Below are 15393 nucleotides of genomic sequence, written 5' to 3' on the forward strand. Positions count from 1 at the left end.
TCAGTTTGTGTCTTCATCATTTAGATTGTTCTCCTCATGTTTTCCTGTTGTTTTACGTCTGAGCAGTTGTTCTAAGAAGTGTTTACACTTTTCAGAATGACAGTATAGTGTCGTGGTTTAAGAGCATGGCCTTTGGAGTCAGGAGGTCCATCTCTCCACTTGCTATCTATGTGACCCTGGGTAGTTTGCTTAACCTCTGAACAGTACTTTCCTAATCTGTGTCTGCAAAAGATGATAACAGTCTCTACTTCAAAAGTGCTGGAAGGATTAAATGAGATAGTGCCTCTCAAGCTCTTAGCCTCTTACCTGGCACATACTAATCATTCAGTAAAGGTCAGCAAGCTTCACTAAAGCAGCACCTGTGAGCCATGCCCCAGCCCTCTCATTTTTCAGGTGCAGCCTGTTTCTGAGATGGCCTGTTATTACCTGTGTTTATTTTTCTCCAAACCTTTGAAACCCTGAACTAGCGGTTCTGCCCCTTTCAGAAATAGAGTACTCTTTACCTTTCACAGATCTGACGGCTATACTTTAGTACATTTCTGCTGATTTAGGTTATTGGCTATTTAGGTTTATAATTTCTGTACCTTTCATTTTCATTTATCTCTGAAAAAGAGATAAAAGCTACACAGCTTTACCCCTCACATAGCTGGAAGGGAGCCAGCCAGCCCGTTTGCTGTGGTGCTAATATAGCCTTCAGGCCTGGGTTTCTGCTACCCTGTGCCTGATAGCTGGGCTGCAGGCTTCTCCGGCATGCTCCTGGGAACATAGGGTGAGGTCTTTTTTGAGAGGTCCCATCCAAGCTGGGTGGTTTCAGAAGCCTAGATTTCCAGGGCCCTGATGAGCATAGGCCTACTCTGTCTGCTTCTCGTCTAGAATAGAAGAAAGACATGGACTTAATGAGCAGTGCTACAGGTTAGCTTTCATCTCTCTTCCAGATGCTCCTGTGTCCTGCTCCATTGCAAATAGTAAGACCAGCAATACTCCTAGAGAAGGATTTAGATCTTTTGGCTTCTGTTCCATCCCCCTCTTCTTCAGTTTCCAGAAAGGTGAGTCACGTGGGCTCCTCCGAATTAAAGAGCATTTTGAAAAGGGTAATTTTGATAACTTAGTAATGGAGCCAAGTCATACTTCCTTGGTGGAATTGGGCTTCGGTTTTCTTGATTTCTTGATTCTTCCCTTAATATTGTCATCTCTGTTACAGCCCAAGATTACTATTCATTCCATTTTGTCTCCTGCCCCAAAAGAGTGAGTCCTTTGAGTGGGCTTCTGTTGAAGGTGTGTCACCTTATAAAGTCTGCTACTTTAGGGTCAGCTCCTCAGCGTGAGTTACTGCCAGAGAATTTGTAGGTTTGAAAGACTTGAAACTGGTATGACCACCATCTGTGGAATGCCTGCTTAGGACCAGGCACAGTGCTAGGTGATTTGTATATCAGCTTGCATATTTCTTTTATAATTTAAAATATTACCACAACCCTACAAAACAGGGAGTTTATTGATGAGGAAACATGAATTCAGAAAGGTTATGTGACTAGCCTCTCATTATGCGACTAGTAAAATGGCTGTGCTGGGACCTAAACTCCATTCTCTGTGGCTGCATCATTTGTAGGTTGTTTTTATTTGTTTTCTTTGTTTGTTTTTCACCAAATCTGTAGATTTGTTCTGTAGATCAAAGAATTGTACCAGAACTTAACTATCCGGTGTTTTCACATATTTGTGTGGTAGGAATGTTAGGAAGCTATTAACTTGAGCTGTGAATTCTTATTGCAGGATGTTAGAAGCGGCAGAGAGATGAGGGAGGTCCTTACCGAGACCCCTGTGAGGACCATTCCAATTCTCCCCCTTCCCCTCTTTGCCCTAAGGTTGTAGGTTCCATGCCAACTTCAGGGAGTGCTGGCTCTGTTCCTGAAAACCTGAACCTGTTCCAGAGCCAGGGAGCAAAATCAGAAGAAAACAGGCAAGAAACAGCTCTCAAAAGACTCCATCCTTTCACTGTATGGATCCCAGACACCTCAAATGCCTGCCCAAGGTAGATTTCATGGGGTGGTGGCAAAATGCAGATAGAGACCAGAGGACTTATATGCAGAGAATTATTTGTTGTAACAGGGAGCAATTGCTTTGGGGGCCAGGACGTTATACTGCTAAACAACCTGAACCTGACATTTTTTTGTGAAGCTACGAAGTGTCAGCAGATGGTAGTAATGTAACTCAGAGCCATACTCCTGTGGTCTGGTGTCACACTTGTGTGAAGTCTGACTCAAGGTCTGGACCTGGACCCTAAAAGGGAAGTGGCTAAGTCGGCAGCCCACTGGTAAGCTGTCGCAAGCCTTGTAGGGAATCTATTTTGCTATGTAAACGAGCATTCTGATTGAGTAGAAATGCTACTGAGAAATTCTAGCTGGAAAGGAAGTAGCCAGTGAGAATTAGATTGCTTTGTGCACTTTCCTCTTAAACCGATCTTGTGTGGTGTTTTCTTGGCAGCAATGTTCATGGCTCCAGCTCAGAGGCGTATCCCACAGCCTACCCCAGCTTCCCTGGGGTCACACCTCTAACAGCATAATGGGGAGCATGATGCCCCCTCAGTAGGCATGGTAGCTCAGCCAGGAGCTTCTGGGATGGTTGCCCCCATGGCCATGCCTGCAGGGCTATATGGGTGGCATGCAGGCTTCAATGATGGGTGTGCCAAATGGAATGATGACCACCCAGCAAGCTGGCTACATGGCAGGCATGGCAGCTGTACCCCAGACTATGTATGGGGTTCAGCCAGCTCAGCAGCTGCAGTGGAACCTTACTCAGTAAGCTACCCCCATTACTTGGGACGAGGGTTTTGAGCCTTCCTCAAGGCCATCTCATTTTGTCTCTTCCTTATTCTTTGAACCCTTACAGTGTAGATGAGATAGATAACGCAGAGACCTTCTTAGGTTTGCCACGCCCTTTTCTTTTCCAGATCTGCCCAATGGCAGATTTTCTGAGGAGTTCTGGGTTACTGTAAAATGAGGGCAACTGCCTAAATCTAAATTTCTCCACACTTATATTAAAACAATAGCAGAAACAACCTATACAGATAAACAAGGAGTGCAAATAAAACCACTCATAACCCATGACTACCACATCCAGTAGACAGAATACTCCAAACTTCAAGTTACATGGTGGTGATCAACCAAATCCAGCAGAGCCATCATCAGAGAGACTTGTGTGGAAAGACGAGAAGGTGCAGGGGGCTAGAGGTGACAGAACATAGATAAAATCACCCCTAGAAAGAGAAAGACATATCTCAATCAGGGGCACATTGAGAAGAGGTCTGAGACTTAGCAACTAGAACTCTGGTTACGTGGAGAATCGAAAATGAGGGGCTTGAAATATACAGGGTAATAGGTGGTAGCTCTGGAAAAGTATTGCTTCAAGGGTAATGGAGGTGACTTAGAAGGAAGAGGTGCTCTTTGGGGACCTGGTAGTGAAGGGAAAGTAACAAATGAGAAGTGGAAAGAAGGAATTACAAGATGAGAAGATAAACCATCCTCTTCCCCCTATCCAAATAATCATTTCACTATAGTGACAGAAGAGGGCACTCTTGAACTAAGAAATCTAGCAAGCCTCCCCAAACCCTCACACCTGGCTGTAGTATTGCTGATTCAGAAGAACAAGGCACTACAAGATAAACAGAAGGTGGCAGGTGACATTTATACAGAACTACTATGGGAAGAATCTAGAATATGAAAACCAAACCTTTCAATAAATGAAAATTCTCCCCCCCAAAACCGCCATGAACAGAATAAAACTGTTACACAAACCACCAACCTGAAGGAAATGCCCTTAATACTGGAAGACGAAACAGCTTGAATCAGAAATTTAAAAGCTTAGAACCAAAATGGACAAAAAACTGGAAGTTGTGAAATGAAACTACTAAATTCAGGAAGTAAATTGAAAAAAAGACAATTATCATAGAAATAAAGACTGAATTACAAGTTACCCAGAGGAGAATAGATTCAACTGAGAATATTTGGCATTGAAGAAAGTCCATGAAACAGGTAAGAGAATGGAAACTAAATATAGAAAGCGAAATAAATCCAAAGAAAAGTGATACAGAAATTAAGCAAAGAAGGCCTAACATAAATATATTTGGAGACTGCCAAAGAAGAAAAACAATATAGTGGAGCAGAATTAATATATTTAAATCTGTAATACAAGAAACTTCCCTATAAACAAAAGACTTGAATACAATATTGAAAGAGCCTACTGTGTATGGAAAAGTTGATCCAGAATGGTCAACTCTAACATACATCTCAGTAAACTTTGAGACTTTATGGAACAAGAAAATTCTCAGGGCTCCAACCCTCTTCCTTCCCACCACCCAACCCCCAAGATCTGCCATCTATAAAGCAAAGGAACAGACTTCTAACAGCAACATACAAAACAACAAGGGTACTCACGTACACATGAGACAGGTATTTTATAGCTAGACAAGCTATCATCCTTCAAGGATTGAAGCTATTAAAAAAAATCTTTAAAAAAATCTTAAATATGTAGAAAGTCAAGACTCTAAGTCTTCCTGAGTAATATACCAGAAGACAAGCTTCATCCATTTAAGAGATGACTGAGGACATTTTGGCAGAAGGACTGATGGTGATTAAATATTAATTGAGAATCTAAAATTAAGGTAATGATAAGGGTAGAAGAATATATATAGTATTCTGAACAAGCAATGCAACTGAACATAATGGGAGGAGAAAGTGAGAAGGGGGAAGTAGAATAAACTGATTGTTAGGAAATAGGTGGAAGTCCAAGGATGAAATAAGCTGACAAACCAAATGGTAGAAGCTTGAGTACAGACTAAAGCAAGCAAAAGAAGTATTAGCATAAAGGTAACCACTAGAACAAAAATGAAACTTTATAAATGCAAGCAAATATTTTAGAAGAAAACGGAACGCATAGACTATGAAGCACAGCAAATATAATAAACACATTAAAAATGTAATGTGATAAAATTAAGACCAAACACATCAGTCATATCAATAGGTAGCTCTTCTATGAAAAGAAAAAGATGTTTAAATTGGCTCACAGAGCAATGGCTGATTTTACACCAGATGCAAAGAAACGCAACGGAAACAAGAGCGATTCCAAGTCTGAAAGCAAAGAGATGGGCGAAGGAGTATCGCTGGAGCAGTGTGCCTGCGTGTCCACACGTACGCATGCCCTTGCTATCTTTCTCAAGTTTAGGAGGCGATGTTTAACTGCTTTATAAAAACTGTCTTCATGCTTTCCTTTTTCTGGAGTCTGGAATCATTTATATAGTATTGGTCTTTGGAGATGGGGTGGAATTCGGAATTCCCGTGTGCCACTGTATGGGCCTTTTGCTTTTTTTGTGTGTACTGATTCTTTGATAGCTTTCTCTGTTCTATGAAAGTCAGCTGTGGAAAACTCTAGGTGCCTAGATTAGCCAGTGAACCTAGGGTTTCAAATTCATTTATCAAAGATTATACCAAGCAGTCTGTCTCATGACTTTTTAGTTTCCTGTTCCAGTAGTTATTTCTCCCTTGTCATTTCCTATTTTGTATGTTTGTGTTCTCCTTTCCCTTTGCCCTTGCTTTCAATTAGGTTAACTGGTGGTCTATTTTGTTAATTATATATATATTTTCAAAACCCACAGGATTTTGTTTTATTTATTCCACAATTTTTTGTTTGTTTGTTTTTTTGACTTCAATTTCTGGTTTATCTCTATGTTTCCTTCTTATGCTGTCTTTTGATTTACTTCTGCTTTTCTTTTTCTAGCTTTCATAGGTGGGATTTTAATTTGCCTATTTTCAGTCCTTCATGTTTATTGTATAAGTAATGAAGTGCTGTGAAACTGATTAGGACATGTCAAGAGGACATATGAGCCAACTTCCAGAGGCTCCCACTGTCCAAACGTGGGATAGTGTGAACATCCAAAAGAGTGATACTGATGGATTATAACACTGAAGGGAAAAAAAAAAATCCATGAGTCCATAGTGATACATATTTTTAAATGGGTGTGGAAGAGAGAGGGAGGGAAAGCCTTATTTACACTGCCTTAGATTTACAGTGCCTAGATGCCTTATGGCATCTAGTAATTGTAGAAAGAATAGGGTATTCACATATTCTCCAAGAAATACCCTTTAGATTACATACACATTACAGTGAAAAAAAACAAAACAAAACAGTGGATACTACCCTAGCCAAGTGCTCAAACATCAGATTAGCAACAATGGGACAAATTAACATCATGTGCCTCCTGGTATCTTGTACTAAGAAGGACACAATATCACTTCTATAGAAATCTTGCCAAAAGTATTTAACTTGGATCCAATCATGAGAAAATGTAAGGTGAATCCAAATCAGAGGATTTACTGCAAAATAATGGCCTGTATTCCTAAAACGGTGTCAAGAAAGAAAAAGTGGTGGGGGAATTATTCTATATTAAAGAGACAAGAGACATGAAAATGAAATGTAACATATATTATTGTATTCATATCAAATTTCTTGTGGTTCTAGGAAAGTGTTCTTTCTTATGAGATGCCTCCTAACTTACTAAGAGATGAAACGTTATGTTCTGCAATTTTCAATGCTCATCAAAAATTCATATATATATATATATATATATATATATTATATGAAGATCCCACACAAGATATATCTATCTCAGAGAGAAAATATGGCAAGGTGTTAACAATTGTGAATTTAAGGAAGGATATATGGGTTTCGTTATATTCTTTCAGCTTTTCTATAAGCTTGAGGTTTTCTTTAAAAAATATTGGTGAGAGAAAAATAGAACTTCTCAATAAAAACACTTGTACAGAAATGTACCAGGCTTGGGAAATTTAAGGCATTTTTCTTGATAAGTAGTTTCTTCTGTTCACTCCCAGAGGCCAGTCTTTCAGTCTCATTCATAAAGAGGCCTCGGCCCCACCCAGACTTTATTCCACTGGTTCTTTTCACCCAGCAACTTCCCTTCTCACACACTGAAGACATGTTGGTCTTTCTTTCTTTCTTTCTTTTTTTTTTTTTTTTTTGCCTTCCTTTGTTCATTCTGAACAGTCCAGTTTCTCTTTCTTTTTCTCTGTGCTTGAGCGTGCACAAGCCCTTCACTGACACTGACAGTAATAACTCTGCTGGAGATAGAACAGGAGCGCTGGTCCGGGGCTCGTCTGTAACTCTCGGGGCCGGCAAGTTAACAATAGGCCCCTTCTTTTTAGGAGGAAAGACTAGAAAGGAAAAAGAGAATAGCTTCTCACGATGCTTTTATGTTGACTAGCCCTAGGACTCCTTTCCTTCCCTGAGCACTCGTCTCTGTCAACATCTCCTTTCTGAAAAGTCCTTCATTTACGTGATCTGGAGCCCTCAAAATGATCTGTTAAGGTTCAGGGCAGGTCTGTCCCATAACAGTTCCCCTTGTCTCATTGCCCCCTCCCCGCAGACAGAAGGACTCCTACCCTGTCTTTTTGCAGTAATTGGCTGCATGCCCACAGCCTGGTCTGAAAGTCTCCTCTCTCCCTTTCAGATGACCCAGCAGATGGCTGGGATGAACTTCTGTGGAGCCCATGGCATGCTGAGCTATGGACAGTCGATGAGCGGCGGAAATGGACAGGCAGCAAATCAGACTCTCAGCCCTCAGATGTGGAAATAAAAAACAAAACACCTGTATGGCTACCACTCTCCTCAGCCCTGTCTCCCCCACTTTTCCTCTTTCCCAACTCCTCCCACCCCCTCCCCCTTTCCTACCTCTCTGTTTGGTTTAGAAATTACTCAATCTGTCATTTGGGGGTTGGCATTCTGCCCAGCCCAGCCACTTCCCGGACGCGCAGGCCTCTCTGTTGCTTTATGACGAACATGTCCCCTCGCCATCCCTCCTTCCTCTGCAGCCTCAGCCCCAGTCCTCTCCTGGCACCAGCACCTTAGGAATTGTTGGCAGAAGGCACTTAAACTGTGGGAGAAAAGTGCACACCTTTGAGTACCTTTCCCGTGAGGTTAAACCTCCTATCAGACTCTCAGGAAGGTCTGTAGGTGTTGTCTTTTAGGCAAAGAGGGGAAGGTGTAGAGGTACTTCCGTATGTGTTGCTAAGCTATTTCTGCATGTTTAAATTTTTGGTTGAAGAGGGAGGCATCATGCTCCCATAATTTATGGGAAAGAAGAAAGTACTGAAATCAAATTAAATACCCCTTGCGTCTTAGGTCAGGTTGGCCCTAGCCCTGAGCTGAGGCAAACACCTTGCTGTAGGGATGAGCAAAAATACTACTCTACTTTGCCCTGAATCGAGGCTTCAGGACTCGCCGCTTCAGTCAGCATTTATTGCACCAAAGACTTTACGAAGGTCCCACACGAGAACACACACCCTGCCCCGCCTCCATGCTACCTGCAGTGGGATCTGGCTGTATGGCTGGAGGACCAGCCCCTCCAGCGGGAATGCAGAGCTTAATGTGTGTACTGCGTGTGTGTGTGGTGGTGTGTGTGTGTGTGTGCGGCGCCGCGTGGATCCATTTCCCCCATCTGCTCTGGGTGTTTTGTTTTGTTTTAGGTTACCAGAGAGGAGTTAATTATCAACAGCCTAAAACTGTTGCCACTTTTTCTTATAGTTTAAAAAAATTGCAGTCTCACAGATCGCTCTCTTCCTCCTCCCCCTTCTCCTCCCAATCCGCCAGTCACTCTCTCATGCCTATGGTATCCCAGGCTGCTGTTTCCCCACCTTCTCCAGGTGTGTGAGGCGAGAGCCTGGAGCTTTCCTCTCGGTCATTATTCACCCTACGTGAAAATTAAAACGAGAAAACTTTGTTAAAAGATTTACACTGTGGGGAACCACAATTCCTGGTTGCCTTTCTCCTGTGTATGTGTAAATTCCTTAATAAATATTGCAGGGAAGGACCAATTTGGTTTGGCTCTTGCTGTGATATCACTCACAGGAGGAGGGGGAGCTGCACCTAGGTTTCTGCTTTCCAGGCACAGTTCCCCCACCTCCTGGATTCTAAAAAAATTCTATACCGGGCATGCCCCAGGACAGGGCCGCAGGCTCTGGTGGTCAGTGGTGTCCTGGAGGCGTGCGCTGAGGGAACCGTGCTTACCGCTCCCGCTAGAGCCACAGAACAAGGAACCCAGAAGTCCTTTACTCCCCAACAGATAGAGAAGCCGAGAGCCACCCTCCCTTCCCTCCCGCCCTCCCTTCTTCCTTCGAGGACACCTTCTAAATACCTTCAAGGTAACGAGAGGATAGCAACAGTGGCGAAGAAAGTAAGCTCTGGAGCAGGATGCCAATATTCATATCCCCTCCTGGGCAAGCCACCGAACCCCTGGGTCTCGGTGTAAAGTGGAGCCAATGGTCAAATGAAGGCAATTCCTGTGGTACATTCTGCGCGGCGTTGGACCTGAGCATCAAATGTTAGCAAGTATCGTGGGCCAGGCTCATTCAGCAAATATTTCATAAGTGTCTTTGCATATGCCAAACACTAAGCAATGATCAATACTCCTCAATTTCGTGGGATAAGTGTGGTAGGAGAGACAGAAAACAGTAATAGACTGTTTAATTTCAGATAGTAACAGTACAAGGTAGACAAGTCAAGAGGAGAGAGTGGGTGCGTGACCACCAAGATGGAGTGAGCAGTCAGGAAGTTACATTTGAACTGAGACCTGAATAAGCAAGCCGCTTCTGGGGAGATTTGGAAAGACAATAGAGCAAGCGTAAATGTCTGCCTTGGAAATTGTTTGGCTGGAGGTATTGGTTTGGGAGTCATCAGGGTATGGATGGTGTGTGAAGCCGTGAGACCAGACGAATACCTAAGGAGAAAGCATGGAGAGAAGAGGACTGAGCCTTGGGACCCATCAGCTTGTAGAATTTGGGAAGAACAGATGAGCAAAAATGAATCTGACATAGTTTCTGCTCTTAAGTTCACAGTCTCATGGCACAACAGATTTAGAATTGCTTATACGGTATATTACGGGAGCTCAGGGGCTCCTAGCCCAGTCAGGGATAACTCTCTAAGGATCAGGGTGTCAGAACTAGTCTTACAGGGGAGGTAGGAGTTAACCAGCAGGTTGGATGTGAGCGGGGAGAAGAGTATAAAAGACAGCACCCTGTGAACAAAGATAAAGAGCAAGAACATTTGGGGAAAGCGCAAGCAGTTCATTGTATGGTCTGATGTGAGTCAGTACGGGGGAGAAGTGAGACTGAGGTATGGCCAAGCCAGATCATGGGGGCTTCCTATGCCCTAGGAAGGAGTTAGCCTTAGTGTTGTAAATGGTGGAGTGACACAGAGTTGAGTTTGAGGCTGCTCGCTCTTGCACTGCTGAGGACAATGTGTTCGAGGGAACAAGACCAGATCTAATGGACCAGAGAGATGGCGAAAGCTGAATCCAGGCCATGGCGGGTGGGGGTAGGGGAGAATGGAGTGAGAGCAGCATTTCATGAACTGCGTCTGAGGCATGTGAGATGCTAAAAGGTGTCCCACAACACCGAAATAAGTTTGGGAAAGACCTCATGTTTATCGCCTCTTGTGCATCTAGAATATAATATCCACATAGTAATGGCTCTGAAAAGTCCTGTGGTAAAGACTTAAAAAAAATCAATAGGCCAGGGCGCCTGGGTGGCTCAGTTGGTCAAGCCTCTGACTTCGGCTCAGGTGATGATCTCACCGTTTGTGAGTTCAAACCCCACATTGGGCTCTGTGCTGACAGCTCAGAGCCTGGATCCTGTTTCGGATTCTGTTTCCCTTGCTCTCTGCCCCTCCACCACTCACGCCCTGTCTCTCTCCTTTCTTAAAATAATAAACATTTTTTTTTAATTTTAATGTTTATTTATTTTTGAGAGAGACAGAGATAGAATGTGAGTGGGTTAGGGATAGAGAGAGAGGAAGACACAGAATCTGCAGCAGGCTCCAGGTTCCAAGCTGTCAGCACAGAGCCCGACGTGGGGTTCGAACTCACAAGCTGTGAGATCACGACCTGAGCTGAAGTCAGACGCTCAACAACTGAGCCACCCAGGCGCCCAAAAATAAATAACATTTAAAAAAAAAGATTCTTCCATGTCTCTCATGGCTTGAGAGCTCATTTCTTTTTAGCACTAAATAATATTTCATTGTCTGGATGTACCACAGTTTACTTACCAATTCACTTGTCGAAGGACATCTTGGTTGCTTCCAAGTTTTGACAAGGATGAATAAAATTGCTGTAAACACCCATGTGCAGGTTTTTGTGTGGACATAAGTTTCTAATTCATTTGAGTAAATAGCATGGAGTATAATTGCTGGGTCATATGACAAGAGTATGATTACTTTTGTAAGAAACTGCCAAAACTCTTCCAAAGTGGCTGAACCATGCTGCATTCCCATCAACAATGAGTGAGTGTCCCTGTTGTGCCACATGCTCGGTCAGCCTTTGGTGTTGTCGGTGTTTCTATCATGGCCATTCTACTAGGGGTATGGTGGTATCTCATTGTTTTAATTTGTAATCCCCTACTGACGTGATGTCCGAAAACATTTCAGATGCTTACTTGGTATCCATATGCCTTCCTTGGTGAGGTGTCTGTTCAGGTCTTTGCCTATTTTAAAAACCAGGTTGTTTCTTAGGGGTTGTGTTTTAAGAGTTCTTTGTGTACTTTGATAACAGTCCTTTTTCAGAGGGTGTTTTTTGCAAGTAGTTTTTCCAGTCTGTGGCTTGTCTTTTCATTTTCTTGAGTAAGACCTTTTTTTGTGTGTTTTTTCTAGCATTTACCAAGACATTTTTTTGTGACATCCATTTTTTATCTGGAATATCTAATAACTATAGAATATTACTTGGGGAAAACAACCAGAAAAAAATATCTTAGGAATGAGAATTGGGATGGTCTCAGTAATGGATGAGATGTGGGATGGAGGGAGAGAAAGGAATGAGTCTCCTACGTTCTAGCTTGTGCGAGAGAATTAATAGGAGGAAACGCTGGCTTTTCCCTCTCAGAGGGCAGCTACAGAAAATTAGAAGTTTGGTTTTAGGCATGGTGAATTTGCAATGCTTGTGGTATATTCAGGTCTGGTTGACCAGCTGGAAATGGATTTGAGTCTGAGGTTTGTTCAAGGAGAAGCCAAGATGGAGAAATGAACTTGAGAGTCAGCCCCATGGAGGTGGTAATCGAATGACATGGGATTGGAGGGGATCATACAGGGTGGATTTTTTTTAAATAAGAGCAGGAGCATCTGGGTGGCTTAGGCCAGTTAAGCATCCAACTCTTGGTTTTGGCTCAGTTCATGATCTCGCAATTGGCGGGTTCCACACTGACAGTGTGAAACCTGCTTGGGATTCTCTCTCTCTCTCTCTCTCTCTCTCTCTCTCTCTCTCGCTCTCTCTCTCCCCTCTCTCGCTCTCTCTCTCTCTCTCTCTCTCTCTCTCTCTCTCTCCCCTCTCTCTCTCTCTCTCTGTCTCTCAAATAAATAAATAAACTTAAAAAAAATAAGAGCAGTGGGCTGGGCACAGAATCTTGGGGGAATTATTCATTACTTTTTCTTTCTTCCTCCCTCCCTCCCTCTCTCTCTCTCCCTTTCTTTCTTTCTTTCTTTCTTTCTTTCTTTCTTTCTTTCTTTCTTTCTTTCTTTCTTTCTTTCTTTCTTTCTTAGAGAGAAGGGGCACAAGTGAGCAAGGGCAGAAAGAGAATCCCATGAGGGGCAGGGAGGGAGAGAGAAGCAGAGCTCACCAGATGCAGGCTTGAGCTCATGAGGACCTGAGCTGCAGTCCCACAGTCCAGTGCCTAATTGAGTGAGCATTCGGCGCCCCTGGCAAAACAAAACAAGTCCAAGAAGTGCATGTCAAGAGCCTTAGGGACAAGAATATCAAGAAGGAGGGATGATCACAAATATCAAATTAGCAGGAAAATTCAGTGAGATAATGATTGATAAAAGGACTATTTAATTCAGCATTGGGAAACTTATGCAGAAGCAGTTTAGTGGAATGTGGGGCCAGAAGCCAGAGTAGGTGGGCTGGGGAATGAATCGAAGGAGCTGAAAAAAGTAGAGAAACAAGCTCTATTCAGTACGTGGTAAGCTTTAAGGGTTTCTCTTTTTTGTTTTTAGGGTTTTTTTTTTTTTAATTTTTTTTCAATGTTTATTTTTTTTGGGACAGAGAGAGACAGAGCATGAACGGGGGAGGGGCAGAGAGAGAGGGAGACACAGAATCGGAAACAGGCTCCAGGCTCTGAGCCATCAGCCAGAGCCATCAGCCAGAGCCCGACGCGGGGCTCGAACTCACCGGACCGCGAGATCGTGACCTGGCTGAAGTCGGACGCTTAACCGACTGCGCCACCCAGGCGCCCCTGTTTTTAGGTTTTTTTAATGTTTATTTTTGAGAGAGACACAGAGCACAAGCGGAGGAGGGGCAGAGAGCGAGGGAGACACAGAATCCGAAGCAGGCTCCAGGCTCTGAGCTGTCAGCACTGAGCCCCATACGGGCTTGAACCCACGAACAGCGAGATCATGACCTGAGCCAAATTCGGACGCTTAACCGACTGAACCACCCAGGTGTCCCTAATGATTACTCTTAAGAATATAAATAGGGGGGGCACCTGGGTGGCTCAGTCGGTTGAGCGTCCGACTTCAGTTCAGGTCATGAACTCACGGTTTGTGGGTTCGAGCCCCGCGTCGAGCTCTGTGCTGACAGCTCAGAGCCTGGAGCCTGCTTCGCATTCTGTGTCTCCCTCTCTCTCTGACTCACTCTCTCTCTCTCTCTCTCTCTCTCTCTCTCTCTCAAAAATAAACATTATAAAAATAAAAAATAATAATTTAAAAGAATAGAAATAGGGTATGTAAATCACAAACCAATAAAGAGGGAAACTTTGGAATAAGAAAATGCAAATAAGTAAAAATATCGAGTCTGTAAGCTTAAGGCGAACTAAGAATAAAAAGTAAAAATAGAAAGGTAGATAGAATTAATAATACAATAAATGGAATATTCAAAATATTGAGATTGTCAGATTGGATAATTAAAATCCATTCTCTTGCTTTTTAGACCTTTTTTTCTTCTAAGACCACTTGCCTTAAACTGAAGTGTATCCTTTGGAAGTTCCTTTAGTGAAGGTCTTTTTGAGTCTTGCCAGAAGCATAAGGACAGGAAAATGTTTAAAATGAAAGAATGGAAAAAGAAAGATCAAGCAAATAATCAAAAGTGAGCAGGGGTCAATATATTGACAAAATAGACTTTAAGGCAGAAAGCAGTATTAGAAATGGAGGATTTCTGTCATAACTAACAGTTCAATTCACAAGGAAAATAGAATTCTAAAGCAGTATGCATTTTTAACAGCCTCAAAATAAAGCAGACATTTATAGAACTTCAAGGGGAAAGAGATGATCTACCATCAGTGCATAAAACAATCTCCATCAGGCTTTTTTGTAGAAACTGACAGTCTGATTCTAAAATTTATCTGGAATTGCAAAGGACCTAGAATAGCATGATAATTCTGGAAAAAGAACAAACATTTGGAGAGATTACACTACCAGATTTTAAGATTTATTCTGAAACTAGAGTAAGTGTGGAATTGGTGCAGAATAGATAGATCAACACAGTTGAATATAGAGCCCAGTCACAGCCCCAGGCACGTTGATTTACGAAAGCGGCAATGCAGAGTAGTGAAAGGAAAGTTGTTCAAATAAAGGATGCTGGGACATTAGATATACATTTAGAAAAAAGTGAAAGTTGACCCTCTACCTCACACCATAACAAAAAATGAACTCTAGGTGGATTGCACATCTAAATGTGAAGTGCAAAATGATAAAGCTCCGAAAAGGTCATATGAGAGAATATCTATTTGTGGTAGAAGGAAAAAACTGAATAGCACTAATCATAATGAGGTTTATACAGTTGACTAGATTAAAATTAAGAACTGTTTGTCAGAAGATTCCATTAAGCCAGTGGATAGGCTTGCCACAGAATAACATATTTGAAACGCATGATTAAGGACTTGTATCCAGAGTATATGAAGAACTCCTACAAAATTAGAAAGAGACAGACAACCTAGCAAAAACTAGGCAATGGAGACCTGATTGGCCACTTCAAGGGGATATCCAAATAACTAACAAATATATGAAGAGATGCCCAATCTCACGAGTAATTAGGAAAATACAAATAAGACCATAATGAGACATTACTGAACACCTACCAGAATGGCTAAAATGGAAAAAGGTAATCCAAGTGTTGACAAGAACGTGGGCAAGGGGAACTCTCCTGCACAGTTGGTGGAGTATAAATGGATACAACTACCCAAACGTCCATCCGCAGAAAAATGAATACACTGGGGTATACTCATACAATAGAATACTAAACAGCAGTGGATATTATCAAACTACAGTTCTATATAACTACATAGAGGAATCTCACAAACTTAACACTGAACACATTTTTCACTATTTTTTTGAAAGTATGGTGCAGACGTAGTG

At 42.4% G+C, this 15393-nt stretch overlaps 1 protein-coding gene across 1 annotated transcript in view; it reads left to right on the forward strand.

The window, feature by feature from the left end:
• The window catches only part of SMAP2 (small ArfGAP2), a 48964-nt gene extending 40088 nt beyond the window's left edge, over positions 1–8876 (forward strand). Inside the window, 10 exon segments of the mRNA XM_030327571.1 lie at positions 936–982; positions 984–1046; positions 1860–1949; positions 1951–2026; positions 2479–2499; positions 2502–2543; positions 2546–2575; positions 2578–2639; positions 2641–2793; positions 7514–8876. Coding sequence (XP_030183431.1) covers positions 936–982; positions 984–1046; positions 1860–1949; positions 1951–2026; positions 2479–2499; positions 2502–2543; positions 2546–2575; positions 2578–2639; positions 2641–2793; positions 7514–7639 — 710 coding nt within the window. The 3' untranslated portion in view covers positions 7640–8876.
• Positions 8877–15393: the final 6517 nt, after the last annotated feature.

Source organism: Lynx canadensis, chromosome C1 (genome assembly GCF_007474595.2).
Source record: "Lynx canadensis isolate LIC74 chromosome C1, mLynCan4.pri.v2, whole genome shotgun sequence".
Lineage (NCBI taxonomy): Eukaryota > Metazoa > Chordata > Mammalia > Carnivora > Felidae > Lynx > Lynx canadensis.